Here is a 16,155-nt window from a genome sequence, read left to right on the forward strand (position 1 = left end):
AAACACAATAGCCATGTCATTCCGACTGCACTTTCAGTGTTGTGATTTATGTTTACTTTTTCATGAAACTAATTTCAGTATCTACATATATCCTTGTTCAACATCATATCATATGTGGATATTGGGTATGCGTTTTAATTCATTGAAAGCTTTTGATTGTTTGAATATTTATACGGGAAATTGACTCAGTAAGTGTACTGTAGGATCCATCACAGTTTAAACCTCTACACAATTGTTACAGGATCACATGTAGCCATTACTGCGACATGTGCTTTAGTTCCTGTGATGTACACTATTCAATATGCTGGGACAAATATTGCAGTTTCATATGAACAGGCTAGTAAATTCAAATTTAATTCAAACTTGTAAGTAAAACTGATAATATTAATGAAAATGGTTTGTACATTTTCTGTGTAATTTTATAGCCGTACGCAAATCCAGGACCACGCTAACGTTCTGGGGATGTAAACGTAACGTTCAGACAACGTCCTCAAAACGTACTTTTGTTAGTCAGTAAAGGCAGCTTACTGTGACATCCAAGTCGAGACATACATTCCTAACCCGCTCAGGTGTTTTAAATGCCAGAAATACGGACAAGGTGTATCTACCTGTACATTGTCTGTTGTGTGTGCTCACTGTGGTAAGAAGACACACACAACAGAAGATTGTGTCTAATTTGGAAAGGGCAAATGGCAATAAACAGAATAAAGTTCACCCAAAATCTCTCTTTTTCTGAGGCCAAAAAATGGTGAAGAGATCTGACCTTACAGAAAGTTATGCTACAGTAGCAAACACATCACCTGTGTACAGCTCTAAAATAAGAAAATCATCCACAAGCTGCCAAACTACCTTGACTTGGGTCAATTGCGACTCTCCACAGATGGTATACTCTGCTATATCATCACAGACAGAGGAATCACTTCCTAGTACATCCAAGTCTTCTGATCATAAATCATCTTCACAGTCACGCTCCGAGTCTCATTCAACAGCTGACAGACAACAAATTGTTCAAAAATAAACCCAAACCTAAGTCTGATGCTTCAAAACAACAAAGTGGCAGAGCCCCAAAAGGATCACAAAATAGAATTCAGTTATTCAACAGATATGGATCTCTTGAAGATATAGACGCATCTGAAAACGTCCATTCTAGGGCACATGGCTTGTTGCCCTCCCAAAAAGTGCGGGGTAGATCCCCAATAAATCCCCCGAAAAGATAGTTTATTCCAACAATATTGTACAGTGGAACTGTAGAGGATTGAGGACTAATGTACATGAATTACAACTATTAGTCCAAGATTTTACACCTTCAGCGATATGTCGCCAAGAGACATATTTAAAACAGACATATACATTTGACCTTCATCGTTTTAATATCTCTCACTAGCTGCGTCTGTAAAACCATGGAACGTATGGTGAACAACAGATTAACTTGGTATCTTGAAACCAATAACCTGATCACAAAAATTCAGTGTGGTTTCAGAAAAAATCGTAGTACCATTGATCATTTGGTACGTTTATAATCCTTCGTTAAAAATGCTATAGTAAATAGCTTCTAAATAGTTCTTTGATCTCGAAAAAGCTTATGATACGACCTGGAAGCATGGCATTTTGAAGGATTTACATGATGTTGGGTTGAGAGGCCGTTTGCCTCTTTTTATATCAGAGTTTTTTAAAAGACAGGCAATTTCAAGTCCGAGTGTATTCAACCCTGTCTGATCATTACAATGAGGATCAGGGTGTCCCTCAAGGCAGTATTTTTAATTAGTATTAAAATCAACAGTTTATCCAAGGTTTTAAATGATTCAATTGATGGATCACTTTATGTGACTTTTTCCTGTCGTGGTAAAAATATGCACACTACTGAACGGCAATTGCAGTTGTGTTTAAACCGAATAAATAAATGGTGTCTTGAAAACGGTTTTAAATTTTCCAAAAGTCCAAAACTAATTGTATACACTTTTGTAGAAAATATAAGCCACGTAAGGACCCTGAACTATCTTTCAATGGCACTCCCATCAAATTTGTAAAGGAGGCCAAGTTCTTGGGTTTAATTTCGACTCTCATTTAACCTTCTTACCGCACATTAAATACCTTAAAGCAAAATGCCTGAATGCACTAGATCTGTTGAAAGTTGTTTCCAACTCAAAGTGGGGAGGGGACCAAACTACCTTCTTACATCCATATCGATCACTCGTCCGTTCAAAACTCGATTATGGCTCAATCGTATATGGTGGAGCCTGCAAAAGTAACCTTCAACTTCTTGTTTCTGTCCTCCATCAAGGCTTGAGACTTTGTCTTGGGTTTTTCAGAACTTCACCTATTGACAGTCTTTACAGTGAGGCCGATAAACCATCTCTTACACAACGTCGTATAAAATTATCCTTACAATAAATTACTAAATTATACTCTAGAGAACCCAACCCTGCAATTAACTGTGTGTTCAATCCACTTTATGAGGATTTGTACGACAAGAAGTGTTCTCTTATTCCGCCTCTAGGGCACAGAATTAAACCCTTTGTTTCTTCGGCCGGCGTTAAGCTGGAAAACATAGCTCCGACTTCTTTCTTCTCCTCCTTGGCAATTGGTTAGACCCCAAGTGAACCTAACATTAAGGTCATTTTATAAGAAATCAGAAACTAATGAAGTACAATATAAACAAGAATATAACCAATTAAAACATAGTTAGTGAGTGATTGCGTTAATATTTAATGTCACATCGGCAATATCTCAACCATATCGTGACGAGAACATTTAATACTGAAATGAAATATGTGTCTATTATAAAACCTGTCAACGAAGGACAGTAAAATAACTAGAATATCACAGAAGAGAATATAAAACTAGTAACTTTACCAAAACCGATTTTTCTATAGAGGACAATACAATATAAAAATGGGCTATAGATTGCTAACAACTGACGGTAGATCACCATACTAGGGACTATGGGGAGTTACAGTACCTTTGCTACCTGCATGGACCCTAGCTGGATTTAAATCAGCCCCTCAGCAATTTGGGAAATCCAGTCAATCAATAAAAAGACACTGATTCTACTATTAAAACGTGGAAAGTTTGAATTTACTTTGAATGTTTGTGGACTTACGTGCCCTCTCCAGGGGACAATAGTTTTACTTCAACCCCCTCTGAGGATACAGCCACTAACACGCACAGTTATGAATTTAAACTTAATACAACAATACTACAATATCTTCTAGATTACCAGACAACAGTTCTATTTTTACAGCAGAAGCTAACGCCATGCTAACGGTTCTTAAATATATTCAAAGACACCCTAAACATAAACAGTATATAATCTATTCCGACTCTCTTTCTTGTCTTCAAGCTATTAAAAATATTTCTTGTAAACATCCACTTTGAATAGGAATTTGGAATTGTATAATAATCTTGATACTGGCCAATACGACATCGTCTTTTGTTGGTTACCCAGCCACGTAGGCATTTCCTGTAACGCAATGGCCGATCTTGCTGCTAAGGTAGCACTCAATAAATCTGTTACACCACTTCTTATTCCCAACACTGATTATAAAGCTACTATTAGATCGTATATCCGTGATCTGATGCAGAAGTGGGACACCCAAGTGGGTATACATAAATTACATGCAAATAAACCTTATATTGGGTAAATCCACTTGGGTTGTCAGTCCAGATTTGAAGAGGCCATTTTGCGGCGATGTCGTATTGGCCATTCAAGATATACTCATGAATACCTTTTGAAAGGTGAGGATCCTCCGTTCTGCATCCCTTGTGACTGTGTTAAGTATTCCATCACAAGGGATCAGTATTTTAATTTACTAACTATGAAGGATCTTTTCACTAATACCAGCTCTCATTTAATTATTGCATTTTTAAAAGAATTCGATTTGTTATCAGAATTGTAAATAATGAAATATTTTATTATTGATAGTCTAGATTAATAACTGAGATTGTTAGTGGCTGTGCCCTCGAGGGGGGGGGGGGTTGAAGTATTGTAAAATTATTGTCCTCCTGAGAGGGTACGTAAGTCCAAAACATTCCATGTATATTTAGTACGACCAAACGTTTAATCGTAGTATATTTGTTGTTTCTAATAATGGCTAAATTTGAGTATAATGGCCAGCGGCTGATGGGATGGTGTAAAACCATCTGGGGTCCATGCAGGTAGCAAAGGTACTGTAAGTCCCCATGGTCCCTTGTTTGGTCTATCTTCAGTTGTTTGCGATCTACAGCCCGTATTTTATATTGTACTGTCCAAATAGTGGTGTTTGTTTTAACTCTCCCCACTAGTTTAGTATAGTGATATTCTAGTTGTTTAACTGTCCTTTGACGACAGGTTTTTATAATGTATACATATTTCATTTCAGTATCAAAACGTTCGCGTCACGATATGGCTGAAATATTGCCGATGTCACGTTAAATATTAACTCACTCACTCTCTCACTCACTATATTTAATGATTGGCAGGTATTGTTGGCGACTGGAAGAACTATTTCACAGAACAAAGACTACTATCGACTGTATAAGGAAAAGATTCTACAGCCTGTGCACTCTAAACCCATGAAAAGACCTCGTATTTCGCGACAGAACCTCTTACAGTATGGAATGATATATCAACATGAATTAGCTCAGAGGTGTAAGAGGCTTTATAATCAAAACGTTAATGCAGTTTGAATTTCCACCTTCATATCTTCCCTGTGATTTAAGAAAGTAACGCATTCTGTCGTGACCGGGATTTGGATGTTAGCAAACCCTATAGGGTCCTTGACGCATACTGGGGTATACATACGAGTACAGCAAATTTGAGCTAGCGTAGCGTTTTATACAGAGATGTTCCTTTGATGGGCGAAAGCCACTTGGGGCCAGATCAGGTGAATGTTGAGGATGAGGACATTTTTCGAAGCCACATTGATGTACTGCAGACCAATCGAGAGCTGTGAGAGGAAGCACTGTCATGTAAAATCAGAACTCCAGCCCTCAACATCTCACAGGTTGTACTCGTATGTATATCCCAGTATGCTTCAAGGACCTGTTGCTTTCGAACTAGTTGATTTGTTTGAGACAAAAATTGGAAATGCTGATGAAGAACACTGTCCAAGAACACTCCTAAGATTAGTTGATGTCACCAGTCTAAAAGCTATGTAGGCATAGAACTTTTTGACCAGTCCTCGTATTACCAGTTACCAGTTACCCGTTTCTCATTGTCATGGGTGATGTACGTTCAAGTTACACACTCGCTTGATCCGCCCGAGTCTGTTGCGCCTTGGGATGAGAGATCTGACGACCGGGACTCCTAACTGAAACATTGCATTCATGTACTGGCATTCTGGCATACAATGAATAACTCAACAGGAGATTCTGTATTCACATTACTTCTTCATTGCGACGTGGCCTAGACAGGATGGGGCAAGCTTTTTACCAAATATGGAACTGATCGATTGCAATGCGAACGTTCTGCTGACTTTGTTACCCGCAGCATTTTCTAGTGCTACCCCATCTTTTTAAGGTGTTCGAGTTTGTTCCACCCTTGTCACTTGACCAGATAGAACACATCCGATTCATTTGCAGTTACATCATTCCGTGGTCTCCTGTCGTGCCTCGTGATCGGAAATACTAATTCATCAATATCCGTTTAATTACTACTTTAACAGGGTCATCTGTTACTGACATTTATCCTGTTCTTTAACCCTTAGTTTATTACCAAGCAGCAATAGCACTGATTCTATGACGAAATCACCATAAGTCCCAAAAATAGATTTGTGAAACGTTTCTTGTATAACGGGTGCAAGTTTTACCCTATAACAATATTTCTAACCAAATAATGTAACTGAAGACGAATCAGTGATCACCCCCTGCATCTTTATGATTCCATTGCGTACTACATCTGCACAATATCGGGTTATTTTTCAGGCAGCTGGAATAAAGGTGCAGCCTTCAACTCTGTATATACAGGTAATATAAAATGCAAATGAAAAATGTTTTTTTATCTCTTTTCGCCAGCTTTCTAATATAATTGAATAATCGATTCCGACTGGAGGTCAACAAAGGAAGGCAAACTTTGTTTTGTTATTTGAATTATATTTCTGCTCAACCCATGCATATCTCTATACTGACATATACATGTAACTATTTTGTATATGGGCCTATGGCCTTTTGTGCAATGAGGCACTAATTGATTAAGAAATTTAAATTATCACGAACACATTTCTCTTAACCAACTGGTCCGGTGGGGTAGCCGAGTGGTTAACGAGTATGCTCGAAACGCCGAAGACCAGGGTTCGATTCCCCACTTGGGTACAATATCTGGAGCCTATTGTGAAGCTCTTTTCTGGGTCTCCCTAAAGTGACCCCCAATATACCATCATCTGTATAGTTCAGCAAGTACATGCGAGCAGGCCAATGGATTCTTCTATATGATTTCAAATGTTCTCGTTTTCGACACCAGGCAAAATGTGTCCGTCTGTGTTGAGGCGAGACGAGTGGACGTATGATTAGTCTTCTAGGGCTTACTCTCACTGTGTTGAGTCGTTGTCGCAGTGATACACATATTCATCTTACGACCTATATGCACTGCTGGAGAGTGTGGCGCTTGTAGTTATCACGAAGAATATATTTGCCAAATGTAATTATATTTGACACATATTCACCCAAAAGGTGCTTTGCGTGCACACACCGGACAATGGAGTAACCCTACAGATAAGTTCAAATATGAAATGAGCTCGGTAAGTTTCATTGTTGTATAACGAGGGATCTCATTGAGTCTAATACGAGTATGCTTCATTTCCGTTGTATTATCATGGTGAATGTCACGTGTAACTGTGGAGTATATCCAAGGTCAGGCAATATTTTACATTGCTTGTATCAGTGTACTGAAGAGTCCGCCAGTGCATCAAGAAATATATGTTATTTGCTTGCATAATATAACAGAGGATGGCTACATCACAGCAAATTCTTACCGTGAGTAACGTTTTCAGTGTCCAGCAGGGCAGGACTGAAATGAAATGATATTCAAAGAACAGTAATTTGTACATTGGCTACACCAAATAACAGTGATTCATGTGGAGAGTTCTGGTATTTGAAAACTCGTCTGATCGATGTGTTCTGAGGTAAGTGAGATTATCCTAGATTGTCTTGGTGCTGCTCACAATGACGAAACAATGAAATGCAAGCGTCTTCAAAACGTCTTTCAGGATGCTTGTTGAACTGTTGATTACCGCCAGTGCTGTCCAGATGGTCACCATTTTAAGCATGCCTGGTGGTACAATGGAAGTAGAAGTGAGCGTATTGTCGAATGTCTGAGCTGGATAACGTGGCGTGCGACACCACCAATCAATGACTCCAACTGCTTGTGTTGGTTCTATTCAGTTACGCTTTGACGAAATACGTCTGTCTTCTGGGCAGCATTCCTTTGCTTCCCCGGTGTACCTTTTACGAGATGACATTGAGTGTGTGAATGAGTGGGTAAGTTGTGTTTAAAATCACTTTTAGCAATATTCCAGCAATACCACTGCAGGGTACACTCGAAATTGGTTTCACGCAATGTGCGGCACATGTGGTAAATAGAACCCGTGCAAACGCCCTAACCACTGGGCTACCCCACCACCCGAGTTTCAAAGACCATGAAAATGACTCATTTTGTTTTGCCCCCTATCTGCTTGAATTGTAACCACAGTGTCAAGTCACTGACTTTCAGCAAATCCTGGCATTGCGTAAACGATATTTACAGCTAAATGAGTGAATGAATTACAAGATCAGTCTGCGATGTTCACACAGAAAAACGACTGTACAGTTAAGGAAGGACAACAATATATGGAGATCTTCACTACAATGAACGGGACGTTTTCCACCACATCAAGAAGAGTAACACATTAAAGCAACTATCCAGATTGACCAAGCCCTAGCAACTTATGAATTCAAATTGTGTCAGGAGCAATGACTTTCCATGAGCAATACGTTAGAATTGAATATGTTTTCTGATTTGAAATAGTAATTAATAGTTTTCTGGTGTTATTTCAGATGGCCATAAAGTGAACAATGACGACGAGAACGAAATGGATATTAAGTCTGAGACGGAACTTGCACTTGCAAATTGTGAACACAAAATGTGTGAGTTCGCAATGGTTTGCTCCCCGCTATACATGTATTTGCACCAAATTCAAATTAGAATTGCAAGTTTTCTTGTGCGTCTTTTTCAGATTGAAGGACAAGCACACAATGTTGACGAGGATGAAATGGACATCAAGATGGAAACGGACAAGTTTGGCAAGACCATCAAGTACATGATGTTTAGAGGCCGCCACCACATACCAGCATTTGTACCGTCAATTCTTGAACAAATAGAGAACGTTTCTATGAGGCCTGATGATATATACCTTTGTGCTTTTCCGAGAACAGGTAATCTGTAAAACTTTTCATACTATAACCGTTTATATCCGATGGTAACTATATTAAAACATGTGCACATGTACATCCGATGACAGAGAAGTGGGGTGTTCTCCTAAATAGGTACAGTGACACTTTAGTCTGCAAACATGCCTTATTGGTAGCTGAATGCGATAACATCTGTATTCACACTTGTCAAAACTGGAAGATAATATATAAAAACAGAACCGGTGTCAAAAATAGAATAACAGAAAATGTTTATTATTTGTAGAGGAAGTAGACACGAGGATTGCAAAGCTGGGATATCTTTTGTCTTTGGTATTCATATTAGCAATGGTAATCTTGGGAAAGCATATCACTGTATTGAATGGCAGTTATCGTTTCCGTCGATAGATACCAATGGACATTGTCCTCTTGTTGCATAAAATAGTTAATTTAAAATGTCAGAGTGTTCTTTGCTTAGAAGTAACTATTTTTCAACTATTATTATTATTATTATTAACTAGTTTTGAAACGGTGTAACCTATGCCGCCATGACGACTGTTCAAATAACCTACTGTTAGTTCATTTTGGTATTCTGGTAACTCAACTCATTCAACTGGTATTCTCCGAATAACTAATTATGAGACATTGTTCCGCGCTGACCAAATTACTGCATGTTGGCGCCTATATCGTCACCATCAGTACTGTCACTGTACATGATAAGTACACATACACATGGCATAATATATATGTTCGACACTTTTCTGAATAAATGCTTTAGAGATTAAATAATGATCCATTCACAGGAACGCACTGGGTATTCGAAATGGGGAATATGCTCTTGGGAGGCAAGGCTGAAACCATTCAGCAATTCAAGGGGAAGCTACAATTAGAGCTTGTGGATGACGAGCGTCTGAGTAAACTCCCTTCTCCACGACTTGTCAATACCCACTTCCGGTTGTCGGATGCACCACTGGCGATGAAGGAAAAGAAGTGCAAGGTTATCTACAATCTTAGAGACCCGAGAGACGTTGCTGTGTCCCTCTATCACGCCTATATCGATCTGAAGGTTTCCGAATGCGAGTGCTCTTTCGAGGGATTTTGGTACCTGTTTCTGGAAGGAAAAGGTGCGCAAAATATTTATATGAGTGTACGCTAATCCTTTTTACATCAGAAAAAGTTCGGGAAAATTCCAAGTACAAAGCATTCACTTTGTTTGAAAGAAACCGTGTTAATTAGCTACGCCATAATTGAGCGAACATACTTTATTAATGCTTTATGTTGGACACATCCAGACTTGGTTACTGAAGCTGAAGTGCTACTGTCTGGTTTCAGTTGAAGTCGATGGTCTATTTCATCACTGGCTCGATGCTGAAGAGTTTCTCAAAAAGAATCCCGACATTCCTGTTTATTTGAATATTTATGAAGAAACTTTAAAGGTGGGTAAAGCAGTTAAATGTGTGTTAGCATTGTACCTCCGTAACGAAACGTCGCACTCGTGGAATTGAAAAAAGTTATGCATATTTGATGGGATTAAAGGTTAACGGAAATCGTTGGTCTCTGTCATTGGTATAAAACCATTAGTATGTGTGTTAAGCTTGTGTCTCGTCGACTGGCAATTTAGAAGTTAGGGCTTACAATATTGACCCAAGTTTGTCGATGACAATTTATTTTCATTTCGTGACTGCGACGTTTTGATACAAGTTATCAGATTAACAAATCACTATTGCTCATATTGTTGTACTTATTATGAAGTGGAGTTGTAAATTCCAGAACAAAACTGAATCTGTTAATCGATTTTTACTTTCCATTTTTTAATTAACATTCTCCTCTTTTGTTTAAAGGCTAAGACGTGTTACCTATTAATAATAGCTTAAAAAAGAAATTAAGAGTGGCGTCCTCCTTCATCTTTCTGTGAGTGGACAAGTATGTATATCAGCCTGATGTGGAATGAAAGCGTAAAGTGACGCAGTTAAGTCGAAACTTATAAAATAACTGGTTGTCTACTAGTTGTTTTGAATGATGAAGGTGTTGAACGTGATAACCAAGTACAACTATTTTTCTTTGTCAGTAGAATCCCCTGGTGGCTGTGCAAAGTCTCTCTGACTTCCTAGGTCTGCCAAGAAATGATGAATTGTGTCAAGCGATTGCCGACAAATGTCACATTTCTCACATGAGAAAAGATAAAGACAAATACTCTTTTCAAGTTCATGGGGAAAACGTGCTATATCGGAAAGGTAAATAGCTTCATTTCGACATGTTCCAGAAGAATGAAATGCCTACCAGTGAAAGTAGAGTAATTATGGTTTCATGTGAAACATGACAGCCCATAAAAGCTGTTTGAAAACTACACACGTCAGGTGATATTCAATCCAGCTAAAACGTGATCAGTTTTCAGTTGATCAAAGTCCAAGGCCAAGGCCAACAGTTAACAGAGGCGTCATCACATACATTCCAAAAACTAACAAAAACAGACAGTTGTTAAAAATCTGGCGTCCCATTTCCCTACTGATTTCTGTGTATATAACACGCAGCACATATATAGCATATAGAATTACGAAAGAAAACTTTGAATACTCTCATTTATGAAACTCTGACAGGGTTGATCCCTGGAAAGAGTATTAGTGAGAGCATTAGACTGTTATATAAAATTCCAAGCTGAAAAGGGACTGTTGTTACTTATCGACTTTCAAAAAGCTTTTGACACTGTCTCTAAACAATTTATTATTCCAACAATAGGAAAGTTTGGCTTTGGACCCAATATGGAAAAATGGATCAAAATATTTATCAGTAATCCTGCATCATGTGTTGTACAAAATGGTCATTTATCTCAATTGTTTTCACAATGAAAGGGGTTGTAGACTAGGCAACCCGGTCTCTCCTTACATATTTCTTTTAGTGGCAGAAAGTTTAGGAATAATGATACTGTAAAGTTAGAATGACGTCACAAATGAGCAACTCCAGATGCTACCATGGGAACCAGCTGAAACGGCCAGCTGATGACACTTCACTGCTGTACCCCTACTCGATGTAAACGAGTGCAGACAGTAAACCCCCTTTGGTTTACTTTTGTTTTACAATGTCGATAAACATATGTCTTGGCCAATGTCCGGGTGTTGTTGAGTATTTGAAGCACGGGAATATTTCATTTGAAACCTCCGGGAGGTAGTAACATGATGTTATGCAGGATCTTAAACTTGATTGACACAGCTTAACCCTGACTTGAACAACCCTTGGTTTATTAATACAAACATTACTAGAAATTATTAATAGAACTCTAGGGAATTGGAGGAAAAGAAATTTGACATTAACAGGGAAAATAACTGCTGTTAGAACTTTAGCACTCTCATCAGTGGTGCATATATTCACTTCACTCCCAAATCCTCCAAAGGAATTCATTTATATATTAAACGACATATTTTATATATTCATCTGGAATGATAAGAGGGATAAGATAAACACTTATTAGAAAATATGAGGAAGGTGGACTCAGAATGGTTAATGTTAATGTATTCATAAACCCATTACAACTGTGAGTATTAAATAACTATCTAAAATACTAGCTCTTGTACCTTTCCATTCAAGGATATACTTCTGCTTGTAGTCAATATTGAACATTTTGTGAACATAATGAATCCCTGTTGTAAAGATATGTTGGCGGCATGGGGAATATTTTATAGAAAACATAAAAGTGATTTTACAGATATTGATCAAATCTTATCCGAACCCTTATGGTTCAACCATCAATTCCAAGACAGTAACTTTATTATAAAACATTGGTATCTCCAAGGTATTCACAAGGTATTGTGTAATGATCAAGGTATTTTTATTTAATGAACTTAGGAAAGCATACAAAATCAAAGATACGGTTCTTGATTATTATCTGGTTCTTTCAAGTATACCAAGAAAATGGAAAGATACTATTAGAAATACTCTTCTGATTGTTCATAATCATTATCTTAGCATATCACTGATAGGTTTACTTTCAGCTCCAAACAGATCCAGATATTTCTATGATAAACTTATAAGTACTGAAAACTCGACTTCTACATGAGAAAAAATGGTAACTACTCTTTGATACATTTTGAACATTTTCAACAATTATAGAAGATGTCCAAAATATAAGAAATTGGTTGACTTTCAATTTAAATGTATTCATAATATTTGATATACAAAGAAAAAAGAATTACTGAAAATGAAATTAGTTGATGATGAACTTCGCTCATCTTGTAACTTAGTTTTCCGAAAATTTGATACACATTTATTGTGAATGTGAATGTTTGAAAATATTCTGTCTGAAACTCAAAGAATATATCGAAGAGAAAACAACAGAAAAATTTACCCTGACAAAATAAAGTCTTAATTGGCGGAAATAATACTGACCTAATGAACCATTTACTTCTTGCTGTAAAAAATACATCTATGGATCAAGTATTAAAACACCTAGTTATGACTGGCTACATTTCTGAAAATACTAGGTGATATTTTCAAGACTGAAAAGTTTACTACTAATATGAATAATAAAATATTACAATTTGACCAAAAATGGTCACCACTGCTGAAATATTTCCAGTATGTACAACATCTACCCATATGAGTGAGTGAGTGAGTGAGTGTCTACCCATATGAACTTATGTCCTATTGTGTACTTGTACTGTCACATTATGTATTTTGTGCATTTGTGTCTACTGATTTGAAGGGGGGAAAATAAAAATGCAAAATAGTTGTGGTGGACGTAAGTAATCTCCCGTCTGCTTGCATCTCTGCAATATATGTGTTAATATATGTTTTGCTTACACGTGTACTGTGATTCTCAACATTTTGCCTGTATTTGTTCTCTATTCGTTATATTAACGTTATTATCTGTATGCAAACGTTCATTAAATTTTGAAATGTTGATTATTATTGATTGTCAGGTATCGTTGGCGATTGGAAGAACTATTTCACTGACCAAATGTTGGACGACTACTATCAAGTGTATGAAGAAAAAATGGCCGGCTCGAGATTCTACAATCTGTACGGTCGAAACGCATGAAAAATGTCATATCAGCGTTCGAAATAACCGGCGACCCGTAGGCCCAACGCTGGTTGTTATTGTGTCGGACCGGCAGTTTCAAACATGTGCAGACCCTTATAGCCTTCAGTAAATTATCTGTCATTTTCTTTTCAAATGGAACTATTTTTCCTCTTTTCTTCTTTATTAACCAATGTCAGAACAATGAAGAATCGTTTACCTACTGTTCATCCTCATTTCTTTTTTTTTTAAAGACAGTGATTTATTTACTGAATTCTGAGGAAATCCTTATGTGAATAGGTTTATTATAGAGATTGGTAGTGTAGATTCATAACTTAGATTGTTAGTAGGTGTTCTGTTTAGTTAACCATTGCTTTAGTGAAAGTATTGTTAGTGGAATACATTCTGGCTTCAGAAATAATTTCTTTCTTTTTGTCAACAAGATAATACACAGTAACGCATGGCATAGATATAGTTCAATGGCTTTTTGTCTTATTCAAGAATCTAACTGACTACATCGTTTTATCCAGAATTACATTATGTCTGAAAGTATTTACTTTGGACTTGTTTTGCATTGGTATGATACCTTTCCTGTACAAAACGGTTTTTTTCCATCAACTTTCATACAAAACTTGTCCTTGTCAGCTTTCGATCTTGCGAAGCTACACTGTACTGCGATTGCATGACACAGATCATAATTTCTCTCAAGCTCAATAAAGTCAGACAGAACACTAAGTCTTCTGCTACGGGATCCTTTTTAATGAAAACAAATTGCACAACATACATTTCGTAATAATTGTACACCAGCAACTCTGGCTTTACATGTGATAAAGTGAAAATGAAATACAAGTAAGAAAAGTAGGATGCCTCTCACGCATACCTAAAGACAGGACTATCCGTAAGGATCCTTCAAAAGTCATCAACGATCAGCAAATGCATTTTGCGGAGATGCAGGTTTGTTCATAGAAATTCATATTTATCAACACTTTGTGTATGTGTATGACAGAAAACGTCAGAATATGTTTTAGGTAGTATCATTTGAAACCCTGCGGATATGATGCGAACTGGACACATGACATAATCGTTGATTTAGGACGTTTTCCATGACCTGCCTGTAACTTATGTTCAGGATGCTTGTTTGGTAATAGTCCATGCAAGACATGCACGTGATTTTACATGTTATCAACCCAATTAAAAGGTGAGATGAAAAATTTGCAAGTGAGTGAGTTTCGTTTTAGGCCACATTCAGCAATATTCAAGCTATATGGGGGTGGACTGTAAATAATCGAGTCTGGACCAGACAATGCAGTGATCAACAGCATGAGCATCGAACAGTGCAACTGGGAACTGATGACATCCGTCAACCAAGTCAATGAGCCTAACCACCCGATCCCGTTAGTCGCGAGCACAATCGCATGGGTTGGTGAAGAGCTATTTCTACCCTGGACGGGCGGAATGTTTGCAAAAATGATTGAGTGAACATAGCGTCAACATTTTGTCCAGATATTAGCGAGGGACATTGAAGACTTATCACCCAAAAGGTGTCTCAAACTGACACAGAGACATACAAACACATGACTTTCTGAATATGGATGCACTTCATGCGCTGAGGATCTTGACTTTTAACGATATAAAACTAATTTGACCTCAGCTAGAAAATGCTGAGTAATGATTCATGTCAGTTGCCACAAAAGACATGAAACATTGCAGAGAATTCATTCCATTCAAAGTTATTTGTGTGGAGTGTACATATAAACAAGTGTTAAAATGACAGAGATTACTAAATAGAGTCCCGTGTGATACCAGTTTTATGAAACGCGACAATTCACTCGTTTTATAAATAGGATATTACACGGAACGTCGTTCAGCAATATATTTATGACTCACACACCATCAGCAAAATAATATCTCAGATATCTTTGAGAAAATTTGTGAATAAGAGCCGACATTTTGTTTTGATCACGTTACTTTTGTCATATGATCTATCGCAAAAAGTCCCCGCGGCACGCGATGTTATTACACACAGTGTGTAATAACATTGTACATTTATTAAAGTGACATAAAGTGACTCTCTTTCTTGCCTTCAGGCTATTAAACATATCTCTTGTAAACATCCACTTTTAATAGCAATTATTGAATTGTATAATAATCTTGCCACTGGCCAATACGACATCGTCTTTTGTTGGTTACCCAGTCACGTAGGCATGTCCTGTAATGCAATGGCCGATCTTGCTGCCAAGGCAGCACTCAACAAATCTGTGACACCACTTCTTATTCCATACTCTGATTACAAAGCGAGCATTAGAACTTACATACGTGATCTGATGCACAAGAAGTGGGACATCCAAGTGGGTATAAATAAATTACATGAAATAAAACCGTATATTGGTTACACATACTTGGGGTGTCAGTCCAGATTTGAAGAGGTTATTTTAAGACGATGTCGTATTGGCCATACTAGATGTACTCATGTATACCTGTTAAAAGGTGAGAATCCTCCATTTTGTGTCCCTTGTGATGAGAGAGTCACGGTCAAGCATATTTTGCTTGACTGTGTTGAATTCTCCATCATAAGGGATCAATAATTCAATATAAAAACGGTTAAGGATCTTTTTACAAACGCTAGTTCTCATTTAATTATTGATTTTTTTTTAAAAAATTGATTTTTTGGTTGAGTTATGAAGGTGTGTTCTGTAGATTTTTTTAATTTTTGGCTAGATGTGTCTAAATTGTTAACAGCTGAGGGGATGATGTAATTCCAACTAGGGTCCATGCAGGTCCAATAT

General features: G+C 37.4%; 1 protein-coding gene across 2 annotated transcripts; it reads left to right on the forward strand.

Moving 5' to 3' along the window:
* The first annotated feature begins 6,445 nt into the window (after positions 1-6,445).
* LOC137261610 (sulfotransferase 1B1-like) lies at positions 6,446-14,104 on the forward strand. 2 transcript variants are annotated; one of them, XM_067799388.1, is made up of 6 exons: positions 6,446-6,713; positions 8,187-8,385; positions 9,162-9,482; positions 9,691-9,794; positions 10,430-10,592; positions 13,272-14,104. In XM_067799388.1, exons 1-6 carry the CDS (start codon positions 6,705-6,707, stop codon positions 13,388-13,390), a joined length of 915 nt encoding a protein of 304 aa, XP_067655489.1. In that variant the 5' UTR covers positions 6,446-6,704; the 3' UTR covers positions 13,391-14,104. The 2 variants fall into 2 exon arrangements, with proteins under 2 accessions (XP_067655489.1, XP_067655488.1); XM_067799387.1 differs by lacking the exon at positions 6,446-6,713 and adding an exon at positions 6,799-6,948.
* The last annotated feature ends 2,051 nt before the right edge of the window (positions 14,105-16,155 follow it).

Source organism: Haliotis asinina, chromosome 14, assembly GCF_037392515.1.
Source record: "Haliotis asinina isolate JCU_RB_2024 chromosome 14, JCU_Hal_asi_v2, whole genome shotgun sequence".
In the NCBI taxonomy this organism is placed as follows: Eukaryota; Metazoa; Mollusca; class Gastropoda; order Lepetellida; family Haliotidae; genus Haliotis; species Haliotis asinina.

Coding starts and splice junctions, on each gene's coding strand:
- LOC137261610 (XM_067799387.1), top strand. CDS start 6,922: ATGGCTACATCACAGCAAATTCTTACC. Junction 6,949..8,186: donor CATCACAGCAAATTCTTACC/GTGAGTAACGTT, acceptor CGTCTTTTTCAG/ATTGAAGGACAAGCACACAA. Junction 9,483..9,690: donor CCTGTTTCTGGAAGGAAAAG/GTGCGCAAAATA, acceptor GTCTGGTTTCAG/TTGAAGTCGATGGTCTATTT.